This window comes from Scophthalmus maximus, chromosome 17 (genome assembly GCF_022379125.1).
Source record: "Scophthalmus maximus strain ysfricsl-2021 chromosome 17, ASM2237912v1, whole genome shotgun sequence".
Lineage (NCBI taxonomy): Eukaryota > Metazoa > Chordata > Actinopteri > Pleuronectiformes > Scophthalmidae > Scophthalmus > Scophthalmus maximus.
The window spans coordinates 10,991,658-11,012,694 of NC_061531.1; the positions used below are offsets into that span (position 1 = coordinate 10,991,658).

The 21,037-nt window shown below is 43.0% G+C and overlaps 1 protein-coding gene across 9 annotated transcripts in view; it reads right to left on the reverse strand.

Moving 5' to 3' along the window:
* cep112 (centrosomal protein 112) overlaps positions 1-21,037 on the reverse strand; it is an 88,438-nt gene that overhangs the window by 30,539 nt on the left and 36,862 nt on the right. For 8 of the 9 annotated variants that reach the window (XM_047327979.1, XM_047327978.1, XM_035614358.2 and 5 more), the window contains 3 exons: positions 19,383-19,490; positions 13,768-13,950; positions 5,971-6,201 (listed from right to left, as the gene is read on the reverse strand). In XM_047327979.1, coding sequence (XP_047183935.1) covers positions 5,971-6,201; positions 13,768-13,950; positions 19,383-19,490 — 522 coding nt within the window. The remainder of the gene's footprint in view (positions 1-5,970; positions 6,202-13,767; positions 13,951-19,382; positions 19,491-21,037) is intronic. The other variant, XM_047327980.1, reaches the window with a different exon arrangement.

Here is a 21,037-nt window from a genome sequence, read left to right on the forward strand (position 1 = left end):
CTTTGAATAACCCGCGACAAAAATAAAAATAAATATCTGTCTTTCTAGTTTTCTCACTTCCTGTCTATTTATGCCCCCATCCTCGCTTTGATCAACAAGTCTGCGTGATGTTCAGATCAGGAACTTAACCCCAAAAACAGAGCCCAACACCATGGTGTCCCACTTAAACATCCACTTCAAACCAAAGTGTAATCTATAGCGTGCAACAAGATGGGAGCTGCCTGATGCCATGTTTTAATGCGATTGAGAAAGTGTGTCGCTTCCCTCCCTCCTCTTGGATGACTTCAAAAAGTGAGCAAGGGAGCTGTGTGATGTTTTTTTGGGACGGCAGATCCTTTACTTTGACTCTTTCATGTGCTGGGTGACTCACTCACTCACTCACACACACTCACTCACTCACACACACACACACACACACACACACACACACACACACACACTCTCTCTCTCTCTCTGCCGCTGGGCCCGATGGTGCTCTGAGGAAACGAGGAGCTCACATAGGTCTGGGCATGTGTAGGCACACGCGCACACGCATACACAACATGTGTTCACACACAAACACAAGAACGCAATCTCTAGCGCATTAAAATGCTTTAATGTGTGTGAGTGCATCTGCTATGATGTGAACGCACGCCAACAGCAAACAAATTCAGACAGAGATCCAATAATCCGAATGCCCGGCACCAAATATCCTAAAGTTTATCTCTTTCTCCCCTTAAATCAGATTCTCTGCTCCCTCTTTGCCATCTCTTTGTCTCCCCAGTTAGTCTGTCAGTGAGGTGAATGTGAGCCCTCTTTGATCATCCCTCAGCCTGTGTTTCTTTCCTCCTCGTCTAATCCATGACCGACTGATTAATGTGATTTGGTGTATCTCCAAATGGCAGAGGACCAACCTAATAACTCAGCAGCAACAGGGGGCAAGGGAGAAGAACAAGACGTGGCGGTGACAACAACAAAGACAACAACCTTGTACCACCATCTTCTGGCTGAGAGATAGAACAGTATCAAAGCCGGTGTGTATAGATGTTGTTTAACTTTCAGCCCTTTAATATTCTAATATTACGACTTCTCTGTAGCTTTAGGAGGACAACACCTTTACTTTCCTTCATTTCTGTTAAAGATTTGTTTGTTCTCCTTGTCTCAATAAAAAACTGATATACGTACACAGGAAGAGAGCCTCACACAAACTTCTGAGGAAGGGAGAAAGCACGAATCAACCAAGGTTGATACTGTTTTGTTGGAGCTTTAACTTCTGGGAATATTTAGAAAACTCTGCTGTGCATATTTTCCAACGAAATCACCTTGGGTGGTCTGCTCACAAGTGCACGGCCCTAAATATGAGTGAATGTGACGAGAACACACTGAGGACACATTAAGCTCCAATCAGTCGAACCACAGTTAAGCATGGTCAGAGACACGTGTGTCCACACATGGGAAATTGTGTAGATGCGTCTCCAGCCACATAAAGAGACTGCCTCGTCAGCTCTGCACATAGCACAACAAACAAAAGTTATATACAGATGATTTCCTTTTGCCAAACAACTTAAATGAGGTTTTGTACCCGCGCTGATGTACCAAATAGCAGCTGCAGTCTTCTTCTCCATCACAAACAAGTTTCTTTTTCTGGCAAATCATGATGGTTGGGAAAAAAAAGATCTAGTTCTTTTTTTTAACAGATAAAATCAAAGTGTGTAGGGAGAGAAAATCTCTTGAGAAATGATTAAGGGACTATGTGAAATGAAGATATAAGATCAGCCAGCAATGCAAAACATATAATCCCGAATTAATCATACCCAAACACTTTTGATCAGATGTATTGGGAGGAAACTGGTCATAAAAATAAATTAAACAATTACACTCTGACTTTATTCTTTAAAAAGCTGTTTTCAGCCAATGATGCCAAAGCACCTATAAAGTATTATTACAGCAGTCGTCCTCATCTGAAAGGCCTTTAAAGCTGCAGAATCACAACATGACGAGTGGAAGCACAAAAAAGAAAAACTCCAGCTCCCGTGAAGATAATCTCATACACTGTGAACCAGTCGAACTTTGAGAGGAAAACCTCTCAAGTTTTTGAAAGTGATAAAATTATATCCTTGAAGCAACAAGAAAAAGAACGGACAAAGTGCAAGACAGAGGCCTTCAAACCTGAGCTTTTTGGTGTGTGTGTTTGTGTGTGTGTGTCTCAGAGCATGTGTCGTGGCTTTCATGTCGAGAGAGTCACATGGTGCATGGCTAGGGGGACACTGGTGCTGTGACACACAGAGCAGTGATTGGCTACTGCATGCCAAAAAGCTGATTTCTCATTGGCTGATGTTTGCCTCCAGGTGGTTTTGTCACACTTGGTTAGGGTTTGATGAAATGCCCTGTCCCTTTGATCTGAAGTAAAAGTAGGCAAGCAAGTACACACGCGCACACACACGCACACGCACACACACACACACACACACGGGTGCTCGCATGTGCTGTACTTCTATCTTAGTGAGGAGACTCATTGACATAATGCATTCCCTAGGCCCTTTTCCTGAACCCTAACCAGGACAAGTACACACATAACCACAACCCTTAACCTCACCTACATCTAAATCATACCTTAACCCTTAAACTATTCTTCACTATCAAACAGCCACCTGAAGTTGTGTCAGAAAGTAAAGATAGGCCAACATGTCCCAACCACATTATGCCTTGTTTCACGCGACACCACCCGCCGACACATTTCGGAACTCGCAGACTAAAGCCCCAGATTGGGGCCACATCTGCGTTTGATCGGCAGTGGCCAATCGCTTTGTGTGAGCCCTTCGAAGAAGGGATTCGAGAGGCACGTTGCCTCCTCTGACTAAATTTCAAGCAGGCTAAATATCTCCACGAATCAGCAGCAACTATAGACAATCAGAGCGCAGGACTACAGCATAGTCTGGGGTTTCTCCTGGTGAAAGATCATGTAGTGTGTGACCCCCATGTCACCGGTCAGTCGTGTATTATGAACTAACAGAGACTGCAAGACTCTCACCCTGTCCTCCATCACTGTATCACTCTTTTAAAAAGATTTTAAAGCTGTTTATGCACAATCATGGTGACATTTACACCAGCTACAGTTACACACTGAATGCAGTCATTGCACAAATACACAAACAAACCAAGTAAATTGAAGTATGCACTCTGTCTCATACACTCACACACTCGTAGACAAAAACCCAGGTCCACACACACATATCAGACAAAATTTACAGATCTAATCTCCCGCAGCAGTTCAAAGAGCCAAGCTCTCCAGACGAAGAGTAAATAAGAATTCAAGGTTCCAGACGTTATTCAGACCTGATCTTTTGTTGCACATGATCCCTCATCTCCAGTATTGACAAGCAGTGTGAGGTGAAGAGGTTCAACACAAGGACCTTTTCTCCACTAACCAAACTTTAATTTTTATTACCCGTGTTCAATATGCTAGTGCACTCACAGAACTGTGTGTGCACATATGTGTGTATGTGTGTGTTGAGAAACAGTGTTCACACACTTCATCAAAGCCTAGCCCTGATTTTTGGTGAGGCTGACTCAGTTGTGGCAAAGCCCAAATGTTCTGGGCTTTGCCACAACTTGAAGGCAGAGGGAAGGACGTGGGGGAACGGTGGGGCTGTGGAGGAGAATACGAAAGTTAGATAAGGAGGCGGTGTGGGTAAGAGACAGGATTCATGCTAACTGTGGCCCAGAGATGAGGCGTCTTTATCAGGCACAGAGGCAGCTTCACAGGCCCCTCAGTGGAGCACAGAAATTGGGAGGTCTAGGATTGTGTGCATTGATTCTCTCTCACACACACACACACACACACACACACACACACACACACACACACACACACACACACACACACACACACACACACACACACACACACACACACACACACACACACACACACACACACACACACACACACACACACACACACACACACACACACACACACACACACACACACACACACACACACACACACACCTTCTCCCCTCAGCCTACCTCCATCACTTTTCCTTCTCTCCTCCTTTCTGGTTGGTGAAGCTCAAATGTTAGGAACTATCTTAACATCTGATGTTATCTCCTCTGATATTCTGTTTCTCATTATTTTACTCCAACAGCTCCAACTGTCTACTCCTCAAACATCCCCCCCATCTCCCTTTGTCCCCCTCGTTCTCCCTCTGTCTTTCCCTTAAACGCGTGTTACTTTGATGAGAATCCATTCATGGATTTAATGGATTTCTCTGGCCCTTCTTTTTCCAGGATCTGGGAGATGTGTTCAAAAAAAAGAGAGGGAAAAGCTGGCCTACCCAGGCTCTGCTTCCGAGAGCACAGTGGACTGCAGAGGACAGCATTTCTGTCTGCATCAAAAGAATGAGAAATTTTCAGCTTACAAAACAGGGTGAACAAGTCAATATGGATCTGAGGCCTGGCTGTCTTAAATCCAATGTGAGGAAAAAAAAAAAAAAAGAGCAATGAAGTATTGAAACTTTTCACTGCCCACTCCGAAGTCAAAGTTGGAGACGGATTAGAAAGTAGAAAAAGGGGGAAACACTTTGGTGATGGGTTTTTCTTTTTTTTAGACGCTTGGACTTTCAGCTGACAAAAAGGATGGAGAAACTATTGATCTCTTTCATGAAAACGTGAAACTAGCACATTGCTGATACTGTTATCAGTCAAAGTTCAACATTCATCCTCACTGCTTTGAATCCACTCCAGATTCCCTGACAACTGCAGGTTATTTTTTTTACTATCTACAAAAAAGAGAGGAATTAAAGTTGCGACAAAAATATAGAATAACCTTTAGTGGCAAAACAGCCCCCACATCCAAAAATGGGACGGATAGGAAATGGAGTAATTTAGCGTAATAAGCAGAGTCTTTTCCTTGGATCTCTCTCCCCTCAGTGCCCCAAGTTCTGTACGCCATATGTAGCCAAAATGGCTGCCTGGGTGCTTTGGAGGTCCCTGCATTCCGGGGCTAATGCCGCACAGCTGTCGCGGGATGGTGTCTAATGAAAAATGCTCTCTTTGATGGGCCCTGCCGAGGGATTAGGTTCTGATCAACACCACCTAGGTCAGCTTCCTGCTAGACCAGCACAAGATTATGGGTGATTTCCCAGCTGTGGGGCCAGTTTTCGTAGTGGCGTAGAGGGGAGAAAATATGACACGGAGGGTGGAAAAAAAAAGGGGGGACCTCAGAAGTTCTAATTGAAGTACTTCCTGGTTCACCAAGATAGCCAAAAGCAGAGCTGGATAATGCCTCTACTGAAATGCTGTGGGTTCTCCTCTATGACTGACCCTTCAGTCCGATCCCTCACTGGTGAACAATTCAAAACGAAATAAAGACTATCAAGACTTCAACAAAAGTACACATACTGTACATTATCTTATTTAACTTCCTGTTTAAGGATCTATGATGTAGAATAATTCTATAATAGTAATATGATGTGTTTCATGTGGTGTTTGTGACAGAGCATCTCAATGAGAATAAGGCACTGAGGGTCTGATTGTGCATCTGGAAATATCAACCGATCTGTATTGGCCTATCATTGTGGCTAACCAGGGCAAGCCTTCCACCCCCTGGGGAGCGACTGTGGCTCAGCAGATCGGACGGGTCGTCCACTAATAGCGTGTGATTGTTTTATCCTCCGGACCACATGTCTAATTGTCCTTAAGTCCCACAAAAACAGACAAACTCCTTTTCAGTGTCAATGCCGATAAACAAAAACAATAACTTAATACAGGTGACATTGTCGACGAGTTCTCTTACAAATATAAATCTGAGGATACAAACAGTGGAAGACAGCACAATGGTGGGAGGAGAAGGCGAACTTACAACACTGGCAGACATTTTTCCTCTACGTTGTGCCCTCTTTTGTGACCCGTTTGCTCCAGTAAAAGTTGGGCAGTCAGTTTTTACAGTATCCCATTGGAAACTGACCATGTCATCCCGTCACCCACCTTTTCCTGAGCAGCGTCCCTCGCCTGCTGGTGGCTCCCCTCCAGGTCGCTGCGGATGCGTTCCATGTCGGAGCGGAGCCGGTCCAGTGATGCCTCCTTGTCCAGGAAAGCCCTTTGCTTTTCCTCCTCCCGAAGCAACGCCAGCTCTGTAAGCTGTTGCTTGTGCTGGACCTGGGCCCCCTGGAGTTCATCACGTAGACTCGACAACTGAGCGTCCAAATCTGAAATTGTCTGGAAAGAGAGAGACACAGAGAGGATGGTGGATTTAGATATCTTTTGGCTCCAAGATGTAGACCTCCTGTTCATAGAACAGAAAAGAGTGAGACAAACTTGTCTTTATTGCTACACAGAAATGTGTTTGTCTTAAACTTTTATGGTGTAGGCAAGATCGGTTTAGATTAAAAGAACAGTATTTAAGATCAATTTTGTTTATTGTGTATCCTTCAAGGTGGATTTATGTCTAAATGTGTTAATTTTAAAATGTGCAGCCAGGAGGAATTAGTGGCATCTCGCTGTGAGGTCGCAGATTGAGCTTAACCCTTTCTTTCCAAGCGTGTAGGAGAACCTACGATGGCCTTCAGCTATGACTTAAAAACACAAAAAGTGTTTGGTTTGTCCATACCGGGCTACTGTAGAAACACATGGTAGACACTGTGGAGGAATACCTGTTTACCTGTGTCGATAAAAGGGCTTCTTCTAACGTAGTGAACACAAAATAAATATTCTTATGAATATTATATTCAATTTCTGACCTCTAAATTCCACACACTGGACCTTTAATGTGCAAATGAAAATAACTTTTTCAGAACATCTCCTCGTATTCCCATCTGTATTCATCTGGCACTGACAAATGCATTGTAAACAGTCTGGCTGGGTCACAGGCTGAGACCAATTTCCTGACACATATGAGTGGGACAAACAAAAGTTTTTTTAAGAGTTGTCCTCCGTGTGCATGCGATGGGGCTGCTGCTGCGATGGCCTGACCCCAGCTCTTGACCTCTCTTTTTGAACTGCTCAGCCCTGAATTTGCCCAGAAGAGCCCATTTAATAGTGCTCCCAGAGAAAGTCGACAAAACAAAGCAGGACGGCTAGTTAGTGCTACTCCACAGCCACTGAAACACCACAAGTAAGACTGTTGAGACAAGAAGGATTTCTTAATGGACAATTTTGGTTAATTACAAGATTCGGATAGAGGATATGTATGCATGTGCATTAATAATATGATAGGTGCTGTCCATGTTACAATAAAATATTACAAGTTCACTGTTTAAAATAGATAATTTGTGTTACATTAAGAGCAATACATGTATTACAATTACCAGTACAATATGTTAATTCCCCTAAAATGATGAACAACAAATGAGCAAAACATATTGTAGTTATGTGTGGGAGTGACACTGAAAGACGCATCACAGTTGCAATGTTTCACACTCCCCAAATTGCACGTATGCACCAGCTATTGCACATCCTCATTCCTCTCCTTCCATTTCTTTCTCACTTTAGTTTTGCACTGTGAGCTCTGCCCCCTCCTCCTCCCTCCCTCCCTCCCTCTCCTCAAAAGCCTGGGCATCCAAGGACAATGCCATGTTAAGGCAATCAGACAGAAAGTGTCTAACGTCTTTTTTAGCGGGCACTGGGGAGAATTAAAGCGACTTCAAAGGAGTGTCACAAAACCAGGCAGCTGCTGTGGCTCCGTGTTACTCTCCCTCCTACACTGGCGCGCACACACACACACACACACACACACACACACACACACACACACACACACACACACACACACACACACACACACACACACACACACACACACACACACACACACACACACACACACACACACACACACACACACACACACACACACACACACACACACACACACACACACACACACACACACACACACAGATAAACAGCCACACATGGTCTTGCTGTCATACACATACAGTGGCATGTGTGAATGTGGCACATTCAGAGAGAATCAGGTATAAAAAAACCACAAACACATGCAGCCCTCTCTCCATGCCCCACTCCCCCGTCTGCCAACATTAGCAGTCTCTCCGCTCTGCGTGTGCCTTCAAGGGCAAGCAGCGATCAGATCTGAGCCCACGAGAGTCTTTAATGTATAATTCTCTCTTAAGACAAATGTGGATGATCCGTCTTCCAAAAAAATGTTTTAATAAGTGCGAGTGTAATCTTCCAGAACAGAGGCATTGGCGATGACACGTCAGAAACGTAAGGGGCCAAAAGAGCATGTTTATTCTGGAAGTGACCGAGCACAGGCGCGTCGACAGGCTACGTCTCCGCATGCTGATGTGAGGGTTTTCGAAAAAGGGCAGCGCTCTGCGACAATAGGACAGTGTCAGAGGAAATATACTGGGTCACACTGTGTCAGCTCAGAGGACAAAAGACTGGCTGAGCGACAGGAGAGAAGAGAAGAACTGGCCAACGGACTTTGTGTTCGGTCAAGAGAAAATGTCACAAAGTCAACTGGAGATGTAAAAATACCACACCCCATTTACGCTGTGGATTTTATTATCAATACATTTTAAAATACAGTATGAGCCTAAGGTAAAAAAAATAACAACCTAGAAGTAATAACTTCACTTCCTTTAAAACTCCAAGTGCAATTTTTACTGTGATTTAAATTTGTTCATGTCCTTGCAAACGGTATTATGACAGTTTAGAGGCATCCTTTTTGGACTCAAGAGCCAGGATGTGCAAACTTTGTTTTAACTACAACACAGCTGCCACTCCTTTCCACTGTGGTCTGATGTGCAAGCCGTCTGGGAACGAAGAACAATGCATTACGTTTTGTTTTGATAGTGTTTACGTAATTATCAACAGGGAGGTCTCTGTTTCAGAGCAATTTTTTATCTTTGATGAACTTGATCACACAGTTAAGTATATCGTCAACATTGGCTAAGTCTTGATAGATTAATGGCATTGTATGGTATATTAATATCATAATAATATGTGACATATTCATTTAGAAAAAAATATCTGTAGATTAATAAAAACAATAAAAATAAAACATGGGACAGTAAAAATCATTTAGCATTTTAATATCTAAAAGAAATACATGAAGACCTTTCTCACAGTCGGTATTATGACTTAGCAAACACAGGTGTAACTAATGACATTTATAATAGCTATATTCCATCTTTTCATGTTAGTACTATTACCTTGGAATTGTGTGGTCTGGCTTGCAGACACACCTAAATGGAACAGAGCTATAATTTAATCATATTAGTTATACCTTTGCTCTTCCCGAAACGACGACTCAAATGTCTGCTGAGAGAAAAGTCTATAGTTTGACTTCAGCAGGTGGATTTTTTTATTAAAATTTTTTTAAACTATAAAACGATATAAACTTAACTTATGCCTTAACTTTTTTTCGACTGAGGGGTTATGAATTTTAAAGAAACATTTTGGGACACACTTACTAAACATTGCTAAAAACTAAAACCTAAACCTTCACAGTTTAATATGTATCTAGCCTTCCTGTAGCCGTGACCATACTTTTCCTTCTTGCTTAAATTTAGAAACCAATAAGAATTTTGACAGTTATTGAAATGAAATACTTTGACACTTTGAAAATCTGCTGCCTTCCGTCATATGTGAACGCCGGAATTCATGTATGATAACAGCTTTAGAAACCAATTGAAAATTTGCCGGTTATTAAAATGAACCTTTAGCAATATTGGTGTAAACTGTAAGTGTGTGTATACTGTACGTGTGTGTGTGGGTGATGATTAAAGTGATGATTAAAGCATATTATGTTCATGTTTTATAATAACCAATAATATAACCTGACGGTTTCTCCCTCAAAAGAAAAATCATTGTTTTATTTTTAGTTAAATACAAAACATATGCATAACTGTGGGATACTTGACTGACACACACACACACACACACACACACACACACACACACACACACACACACACACACACACACACACACACACACACACACACACACACACACACACACACACACACACACACACACACACACACACACACACACACACACACACACACACACACACACACACACACACACACACACACACACACACACACACACACACACAAAACTTCGCCCATGATCAATCGCTCTCAATGGGGGAAAAAAAAGAAGTAATAATCAGCTGAATTCTAACATGAGTTCCTAGATGTATACGGGTAGATTTGATGAAATCATTTTAAGAATCACAGTGACACGCCAGCTCAGCGGGACATTCATCCACTACTGGAGATCACTGAATATAAAGACAAGACTCACTTGACAATACCAGATCTCAGGGACCAATCATTTGGTAGATGACAATACACACAAGCACTGAGATGATCACTGTCCACACTGGTCTAGCTGTCTGCCTTGTTCTCTTCATCACAAATCCTCTTAGCTTTGACTTCGCCTGTCATCACCCTCTTCATTTGACTCATCTGAATCACGTACTTAGGACTGAAATGCTTTGAAAAATTGACAGCATCATTATTTAGTCCATCACGGTCCCAGAAGAAAGACCTCACAAGACTCGCGCGCTCTCTCCCATGCCGTTTGAAGTCCAGATGGTGTGTGTATTTCTCTAGAAAGAGACGTAATTTTACTGGAAAATAATAGCCATAAAATGAGTTTTGAGGAGGAGCTGGTGTAAGAAAATATGACAATGGGTTCTGCGCATAACAAACAAATTCTGTTGTATGCAAAAAGCAAAAAAACAACAAAGTTCAGGTTAATTTATAATGCTGGCCCCAGTTCCTGAAACTCTTCATTACAATTGGAAAAAACCTACAGACACAAAACTTCGCCAATATTTTTAGAGGGGAGGAAAAACAAAACTAGCAACTACACCATCATTTTAGCGTGTCAGAAGGTACAGTGATTTGTGGTTTCCCCAAAACAGTCCACGAAACTCCTTCGTCCTGTGGGGGGCATCGATCAGCTAACAGAATAACACAGTACCTGCTGCGGGCAAACATGTTTCATCAGCTAGACATTTCATCATCCTGGACTCGCAGCCAACTGAAAGCTTCCTTTCACGCTTTGGTATTTTTAAAAAAACGGTTTAAGAAATAGTTAATTCTTTTCGGGGAACAGAATGATTCAGGTCCACAAGGCTGGGAATGGTGACTTAATCCCCTGATTCGCCTGGAAGCCAACTACACACCAGGCCTTACAACCAGCTGCTCAGTTTCATTCATAAGAGATTTTTATAACATGAAACACATAAGGCACAAGAAGATAAAAATAATCCCCATATACACAACAGATGGGTCACACTGGCTTTATAATGTGCAGAGCCTAAACAGTGGGTGAAGTCAGAGTTTCTTGGATAACAAACTTTAGTGGGATCAGGACAATGTGTCTCTGTGTTAGCTCTTCCCTCCAGTCGCTGCTACGACTCATTGGCTCTCCTTCTCAAACACAAGGCAAGAGTCAGGAATGCTATTTATTGCTGTCCCACCACATCAAGGGGGTGAGTGGGTATTACTCATCCTGAGGGTGTGTGACTGACATTCGCTGTTCCTTTAGCCAACCTCCTAGCTGCGATTGTGCTCGGGGAGACTGAGGGAAAGTGTGCGGAGGAGTGAAGAAGAAAAATAATGAGGCCTGGGTTCAATCGCCACAGCGAGCATCAATGTTGCCCATGTCACTTGATGATGATATCGTTGTCCCTCGCACACATCTGGTGGGATTTTGTTGTTTGATGGCCTGGGAAAAGTCCAGAGACTCCCAGAAGCACTGGGGAAATTAAAGAAGAAAAGAAGCTGCGGTTGTGCTGGAAAGGAAGTGGTCTGTTTTTGTCGGCATCATAAAAATGCTGCTTTTTGGAAATCTTTCATAGCAGATTTAGGTTTTTAAAAGGATGCCAGTGAAGGGCCACATTAGCTGTGGGTTAGAATCAGTGTGACAGATAAAGAGTTCTCAGGGGGTAAACAACCTTGGTAATGCAAAAGTGTTTAATAATAAGTGTATTTGCTCAATATAAAAAAAAGCTCATCTTTAATACATATCTGCTGCTGGTGTGTCAGCCTCTTGTCATTTCAACAGCACATCCATGGAACAGTGCTCGCACAGGAAGTCAAACCAACTCACATCCCCACCACAATTCTGTCCTCCAGCTTTCCAAGGCCTGAGTTAAAATCTCGATTTCTGTCGCTTTAGCATCTGACATTAGTCAGGCGTGTGATCCCTACTCAAAATACTGCACGAGCAAACAGGAATTGAGAATATGAGATGAGGGCTGGGGAAGTTTGTTTTCTGTCACCTCCCGAGGTTTGTCAAACTACACGTCATTTTGACAGGACTTGGACGGCACGTTAGCAGCAAAAAAAAAAAAAAGGCTTGCTGTGACGGCATCTCTACAAAACCAAATAACACGCTAGCTGGTGACATCGGTGTTATCAAAGACATTTCTGAAAAATATTAGAGAAGGAATGAAAAAGAAATAAAAACAGCACTTTCCCCTCATGTTTTACCGCTTCCAGCTTTTTAAAAACCTTTTGGGCTGCGGTGACAAGTGGTCATTTTGAGTGGTAATGGGAACATCCCACATAGCTTCGCTGTTGATACTAAAATGTAATTATCATCAATGAATACGACGGAAGATTCGAATTTGGCAAATTGGAGATTATTCTCTTAAGTCTTCAAATAATGTAGCATTTTACAAGAACAATAGGCTTTCACCTTCAAAACATTGCAGGACCTTTTCAATATAATACAATAAAAAAATTGTTGCCGTTGGTGGTAAATGTAAAAAAAAATGTCTTAAGTGACTAGTGATTGTATTGGGTGACGACAAAATTAAACATAATTTTTACGTTAAGTTTGATTCATTTGGTGTCTCCGACCATCTGTGCCCACATTTGGGTTGAGCACATTTCTGTTGTCGTACATTACATGTGTCTTGTCAGAATCCCTGTCCCCAGCTAATGATGATGACAATGTCCATTTAATCAGAAAGCTTGACGGGTCTTACACATCCCCAGTTGGGGGCATGTTTGTCAAATGGTTTCCCACAGAGCTCCAAGCTAGCCCAGGCTAGAGGGAGGCGAAGTCTGAGCAAGCGGCATGGGATGAGGACCTGCTGCTGGTTTTGGCTAAATGGAAACAGAATTATTTCTCATTGTCAGGGATGTCCATTAATATAGACACAAATGTCATGCGCTCATTGTGGCCGTCAGTGCTGTAATGAGGTAATAACCACCGTTTTCCAGCAGGGAGATGGATACCTGCGGTGAGAAGAGAATGCCACGCGGAGATGCACTTCGGCGCTTGACGCTGGTCCATGACCGCACGGCGGAAAATAAAAGAAATTAGACGCAGGGTTATTGAATAAAAACTGGGCGCAGAACGCAACAAATTCTTTTCCTTCATCCGGCCACCTGTGGTTTTTCTGGATTTCGAGTCTCTGTACGTAAATTACGGAACTCTGCGGCGATAGAAATCTTATTTAAAAAATACATAAAAATGATCGTGAGAAATTCTTTGGTTTAATACATTTTTTACTTTTTCTTGAGGGCACCATTGTTTTTACCAAGACAAAAAGTATTTTTATTCATATAGCAATATCTAAATTCTTGTGTACGCTTGCAGCGAATACACAGCAATCTGCTGTATCAATATCTGTCTAGTTTCAAGTGAAAAAAAGTGACTTAACCTGCTGTGCTTTTGAAACCCCTGGAAAAACGTCAATGGGCAAAATACAAAATGGTTGTCCACGGGAGAGCGGTGGGTCAGCGTGTGTGCGTGTGCGAATGTGGATCAGTGGAGACCCCCTACCTGGGCATCGCGCTTCCTCCACTCCTGGGTGTGCTGTTGGTGCTTTTGCAGGGCGGCCCTGGCCTGTCTCTCCAGGCTGCTCACCTCCCGCTGGCGCTCCTGGACCAGGTTGTCCTTTTCCGCGCTATGCTGCTGCTGTAGCCGCGTCCTCTCTTGCTCGTGCTGCACGCGCTGCTCAGCCATCTGATTGGACAAGCAGGCAAAGAGAGACTTCATCAGCCAACACACACTCAGAGCAACACTGTCGTCATGACAACTTGTCCATCCATCCTTTCTCCATCCTATTCCCTCCATCCCTTCCCTCCACCCAGAACACCCGTGTCCCCCGCCAATTTGGGGAAATTGGTAAGGCGGTATGGGGGAGACGCAAGAAAAGTTTCTCCTCTTCCTCACATTGTCAGCAGACAACATGATGTGATGTGTTTACATCTGGCTCGCTCCCCCCGCCCTCCCACCTCTCCTGCCAATTGTACAGACTGGCTCTCAATGTCCCACTCCTCTCTCTCTAAATCTGTCCCCCTAGCCCTATTCTGTGATCGGCATATAAAAGAGCAGCTAGTTTGGGCTATGGATGCGAGCTGGCAGGGGTAAGCCATCTGGCTGCAGTAACTACCCAATGCCCCATGCTATGCGCCTGACAGCTATGCGAAAATTGGCTTAAGCGATGACTATGATGATCGTTATAAACCCAAATAAAAAAAATTAAACTGCGGAGGGATGTGAGGACAGCAGAAACTTTGAGGTGAATTTGTATATTTTACCTATGGTAAATCCATTCTTTCCATTCATCAATCAATGCCAGTTTCCATGTTTTTACAGTTAATGGGATTATGCTTGAGCAGCAGTTTCCAGGCTTCTACCATTGAGGTTTATGCGGCTAACGAAAGTTATCTAAAGTCAGAATATCAAGGACCCGTAGACACCGATCAACAAGGTTCCGTATGAACATACGGTAGAATTTGGTCTCACTTGAGTTGCAACCAACCACACACATTATACAGTAGAGGAAAATAAAACACTTCTAATGGGAGGCAAAGCCCCAATTTTTCAGGGGCTTAATCGTCCTGTCAGCCGAAGCAAGTTTGTATCTCAGCGTAGCTGTGAGCGAGGTCACCTGCTGAGAGGTGAGCACTGCCAACGGAGCTCCCAGCCTCAAGCCTCCAAGCCTTTCCCAGGCTCCGTTCCGTTCCCACTCCCCCGTGGCGGGGGGACCAGTGACCCCCACACCATCCCGCCGTGCAGCCCCAGCCGGAGCCTTGAAAGGACAGCAGGGGCCTGGGGCCCATTCGCCACCCTGCTTTGAAGCTAATCCCCTGCACATTGTGCTTGACGGCACCCTACCTGGCCTGCCAGAGAAGTGGAGATCCTCAGTCTCTATGCCCTGCGCCTGTTCTATCCATGGCCCTATATTCGGACGTTGCATGCTATTCAGAGCAGGTGATGAATGAGGGGCTATCTACAGGAAGCCAGATTCTGTATCCAGCACTGTGAGCTGGGCCACAATAGACACTTCGTTTTGTCGGCCAAGAATTCACCATTCAGCTTTTTGGGAAAGCTTTGCTAAATATCTTCTATAAAAGGCCAATTGGTATGATGTATTTTAACTCTGCGGCTCCGTTCGTTAGTGGCATGGCAGAGACACGCACATGTACAATATATTACACCCTTAAGATACCCACTTTTTAACAGCACACAATAGAACGCCATAAAGCTCCATTCGACAGGGAATGTGGGCGACATCCTCCACCGAACACCACTGGCAATGCTGAAGTTGTCTATGGTACATTCCACAAACAGACAAAAATAACCACCTTTTGTTTTCCATTCAAGGACATAACAAATACAAATCAGATCCATAGCCAGAATAAGTTGTCCCACAGGTATAGTCACATTGATTCACACAAATTACAGCTGACCAACTGATAAGCAGGCAATTGCTTCGAGAGCTCCTCAGCCGGACAGCAGGACATGCGGTAACAGAAATTGTGGGAGGACGTCCTGGCTGACAGTTCGCTCCTGTTTAGAGTCTTAGGCCGAGGGGATTTTGGAGGGAAGAGGGGACCTGAGGTGAAACGAGGATGAAGAAATTGACAAGATAGATCCATTGTGAGAAAAGCAGCAGAAGGCAAAGTCGCAGAAGAAGATGACAGTAAGCGGACCCAGCGAGGAGCCTGGTTGTGACATCACCGTAGTGCCAGCATGCAGTGAAGGATGCTGGGTGCTGCGGTTCTTAAAGGGGCCGGCGTGGCGCTTATGAGGGAAGACTGAGTCGGTTAAAGCACAGCTTGGTGTCACAGATACAGAGTGGGTCGGGTGTTACTGCACAGCAAGACTCCTGTCAACCCAGGCTGACATGGTTGTGTGTGTGTGTGTGTGTGTGTGTGTGTGTGTGTGTGTGTGTGTGTGTGTGTGTGTGTATTGTACGCATTGAGACAGGACAGTGAGTTTATGGGCTTCTTTAAACCCCAGGGGGGATATCTGAAATGTTTGGGAAGGAGGAGCAATGAGGACTGTGTAGAGGAGAGTAGAACAGAAGGCTTGTCTGGTCTCAGCAGGGGAGGCTGAGCAAGGGACATGAGAGGAAGACCAGAGATTCTTTTTTTTTTTTTGGAGGAGGGGGCTCTTATTCCTCACTAAAGGGTTTGAACGGAAGATGGCCAGTGTGTGGTGCCGAATATGGATATGAGTGAACATTAGACTGCGTGTACGGCGTGTACTCCTGCATGTCTATTGTCTTGACTTCTTTACTATTCATTATCCCAATCCAACAGCTGCAGAATGAGGCTGTTGAACATTCCCCTTAACTCTCAAGGTCATGACTCCACACCAGCCATTTGACTTCACTGCATCACTCCAACCTCAAGAAGCAGAGCCATGTCAGGTCACCATGGTGTCCAGCTGCCACAAGGGTCAGCTAGAAAACAACTCCCTCATACATGGCTCCCTTTTAAAAAGTCTCATTGAAGCTGCCCTCGAGGGGCCTTTCTTTTGTGGGCATCTGAATGGACAAACTTGACCACTGCAATCTTTTGACACCAACCTCTTTGGATTGGAGGCATCAGGCAAACATGCATGCAGGCACGGAAGAGCGGGTCCACACAAAGGAGATCACACGTGTGTGTGTGTGTGTGTGTGTGCGCGCGCAACAACAAAGTATATAGAATTTACATGCAACATAAAACAACTGTTGTCACAGTAACTTACGAGCAATCTCACGTCTTTATGTGCAATACAGAGACACATTTACTCTCTTTGTGTATCCTTCTAAATGTGCAGCTAATGTCACCAGCACCCACATCAGCATCATCACAGAGACAGGTTCTTCGTCATTATGTTTTTTCATCTTAAAGACAAAAGGCTTCCTGATGTGATGCTAACCCTTTGTGCTTGCTTTCAACTGTCAGCCGCACCCCCACACTGTGTAGCAGCATACGATAATCGTCACTTGAATATTTTATGCAAAGCTTTGATTGCTTACCTCTTTTTTACATGACAGAAAAAAACAAGTGACTGCTCAGAACGATATACTGCATAGAAACACAATGCTGCCACACCAGAAAAAAAAGAAAAAGTCAATCATGTTGTAACAGATAACATATGAAAAGATTGTCTTATGTTGCAACATAGTTTTACAGTAGTATAACATTCAAACTTATGACCTAATAAGAATTTCTTCTTGTTGTAACAAAAAACTATTTATCCTGTTATAACAGGAGCCGCTAAGAGGCTAAGCAGGCCATTAAGTGTGAGGCATTCCAAAAAGATCCATATAATACGTCTAAATACGTTTTGTGGGGTTTATCAATATACAAAACTGAAAGCAAGACGTGACGGTCAAAAGAAAATATAGGAGCCATACTCACATCTACAACCCGCCAAACAATTGAACAGGTAGAAAAGGTGAAACCACACCCCTGCCCCCATTACCCAGAAGTCATAATTACAAAACAAATATCTGTAGCTTAAATACATAATCCACACAAGAATCAACACAAGCTAATTATTAAGTTTGGCTCCTTTAAAGGGAAATGGCTCACGTTATAACTTGAAAATTCCTATATTGGAATTATATTGTTATGACCTGTTTGGTTGACGGAACATGGACATGAAGGAGGTTAAAGGTTGAGGTTAAAGAGGGAGATGGATTTCTCTGATGTGGCGGCCCACCACAAATTCAGGTGACAGGCAGTATGACTATGCGTCCACTAAAAAGGATTTTAAAGAGCATGGGGCTGTACAGACAGAAGGAATCCGATCCACTAGAGGCATGAGCGTAATTGCTCTTTGCTTAAGGAGCCTTGTGTCCCTCCAGCTGATCAGTGGGAAACAATGCTACCTCCAGAGGGACAGACACAATCTTCCTTCTAAATGAGTCTTCTCTGATTTCTACGACGGTGTAGCCTTGCAGCACAAAGTAAAACTTTGCATTTCACACCTTACTCAGATATTCTTTCGTATATTCTTCACAAAGATTTCGATATAATCATACATCCAATCGAGGTAATTTTTCACACGTTGTTCTCATCCGCCCATAATTGTCATAATTACAAACACAGCTGTTCACCCGTGGAGCAAATCAGCAACAGATAACTGTTGCTCCAGTGTTTCTTGAAAATAACACGAGCCTTGTATCCTCTTACAACGGTCTACAGCAAATTACACAGAGCGTTAACTCAGGCCTGGAAATGAGCGCGAGCACGCTTATTAACAGAGGAACTGAGCGCTAGTGTGTTTCTGGGAAATCAATCATGTTGTGGATACAGATGGGAAATCGAGATGACGCATCCATTAGTCCTGTACACTCCCAACGCTTATGTCACATGATCATACTGTATCATATGGACATATTGAACGGAAGGATTAAATAATTCAAGAATGACCTATTATTTAACAGCAATCCATCTATATGAACACGTTTATTTTATCACATTGTGCAATTGTTTACAATGTGGAGCTGCATTTCAGTATTTTTATGTGCCTGGTGTTGTATATATTATTATTAATTATAATACGTTGGTGGAGCCATTTCAAGTGTTTTTGTTTTTTAATCTTATATGAATATGAATTTGGGTTTTAAAGTAAGCAGCAAAAGATAAAACTTCTTATACAAGGTTAAAGTGAAATATAAATTATGCTCCCTGTCTCCTACAACGACTCTGGCTGCCTCTGATAATATTCATTTCTCTGGTTTAATTGAATCCAATGCTCTATAAGAGACATCTAGATTTCAATGAGTTTTGAAAATGGTTACTAGACTCCCAATCGAAGGAGGGTGACGGAGATGGGGCGAAAAGGCCACAGCTGCTATGGAGATTGCATTAGTTTTCAATTGGCAATGTTTAAGATATTTATTTAGCCGCAATTTAAGCTTAATCTAAAGCGTGTCGCTTATCATGAGAAATTAATCAGGCAGAAGAGATGGGGAGGAATAACAAAACTATTCCAAATGGATGTCAGTCCCCTTGGCTCCATCGGGCCAAGTGTTCACTGATGAGAGACAAGATAACAGTTCTTCCCCCTGGATACATGGGCAGCACAGAAGTTAGAAGACTATTCAGATACAGGTAGATGGGCATGTTGGGTGCATGTGAAGTGTCATACAGACTTATACAAACCTGCTGCTCATACTTCTGTCTGAGTGACTTGAGTTGCTGGGAGAACTCTTTGGCCTGGTTCTGTCGGAGGGACTTGGAGCGGATCATGTCCTCCTCGACCTTCTCCATCTTAGAGGAGAGTTGATTAGGTTGACTGACTGAAACCATTTCAAAAACATACAATAAAAATTGTTTTTGTAAAACATTCAGGCTGGGTTCACAATCTAGAATACATTTATGTTGCTGTAAACTAACAGAAAAATCTACTCAAAATCTCATATTGCAGAAAGACACACTCTTCTGGCTTATTTTTGACTTTTTTTGTTTTCTTGATGAAAAAAAGGGAGATTTGACAATATTTCCACTCTTTATGTTAACTCAACTTCCTTGCAGTCGACCAGTTTTATATTTTCTGTTCAGGTGACGTTAATCAACTACAATTGAATAAAGTAATTTAGTGAACCGCCTCTGTATCTGGGCTATGCTGTGGGTAACACTCAGGAAATGCTAAATGTGTTCTGATTAATCCATTTAAAATGTTGAAGACTCCTTTGAACTATGCATGCAACAGAGATTTGATTCCTTATGGTGGTGCTTCATTTTTTTTTTCCTGAGCAAAATAGGGCAAACTCTTTCCTTTAAGTGCAGTCTTAAAGTGAGATGCTGATTTTAAAATGAGGGAAAGATAGACAGGGGAAGGGAGTGATACAGATAATCCATTTAGATATAACACCATCTGAAGACAGAGGGAGGGAGATGATGAGAGGAAAGATGGAAGGGTGGAAAAAAAGGAGTGGAAAAGCTTCTTCTGAAGTACTTTCTGTAACATTAAAGCCTTAGCAGGATGACGTGATGGAGCGATGCACCAGTGTGGCGGAGAGGAGTAAGGGGAGAGGGAGAGAGGGAGAAAGGATGACAGGGATGCAGAAGAGACTGCTCCCCTCTCCAGTGGCTTTGATGTGGGCTGAGGATAAAGTCAGATTGGAGATTGGGAGGCCAGGGGCTCAATGGGGAAAGAAGGAGCGAGCAAGAGGATGGGAGGATAAGAACAGGAGAAAAGAGTGGGAGGAAGGAGAGGAGAAATAGAGCAATGCAGACATTTTCCAAGCATTGAAAAAAAAGAAAGAAGATATCACTTGCAGCCCAAGTTTTAATAAAAGAGCCTTGTCTATTGTCTGTCTGCCAAAATAATGTGTTCATTGTAGTTGCTAGAAACCAGAGAAAGCATCCTATGAATGCTGTTACTTGTCATTGTGTGTTCTGCTACTGTTGTGTGTTCTATGTGTTTGTGTTCAAGGTGCTGCTCACAGATGCTCATTGAGGGTACCTGTGTGAAGGTGTGGGTTCCTTACACCTCTCTCTCCCTCTCTCTCTATGGCTGACTTACATCACAACACACAGCATTTTGTTTGTTACCGCAACCAAGTAGGGTATGTCTCTCCCTCCCTCCCTCTCCTAGTATCTTTAACTCCAGAGCTTCAGGATCTAAAGCCGACACTAATCAACTAATATTATTAATAAGTAGTAGTAGTAGTAGAAATACTACCCTACTATTTATTATCATAATCATCTAATACAGTGTTTTTTTTATTTTAATGGAAAACCACCTCAAGTTTTTTTTTTGCATTCAAAAGAGTTCAAAGGCAAGCAGCACAATTTATCTCATCTCAACACAA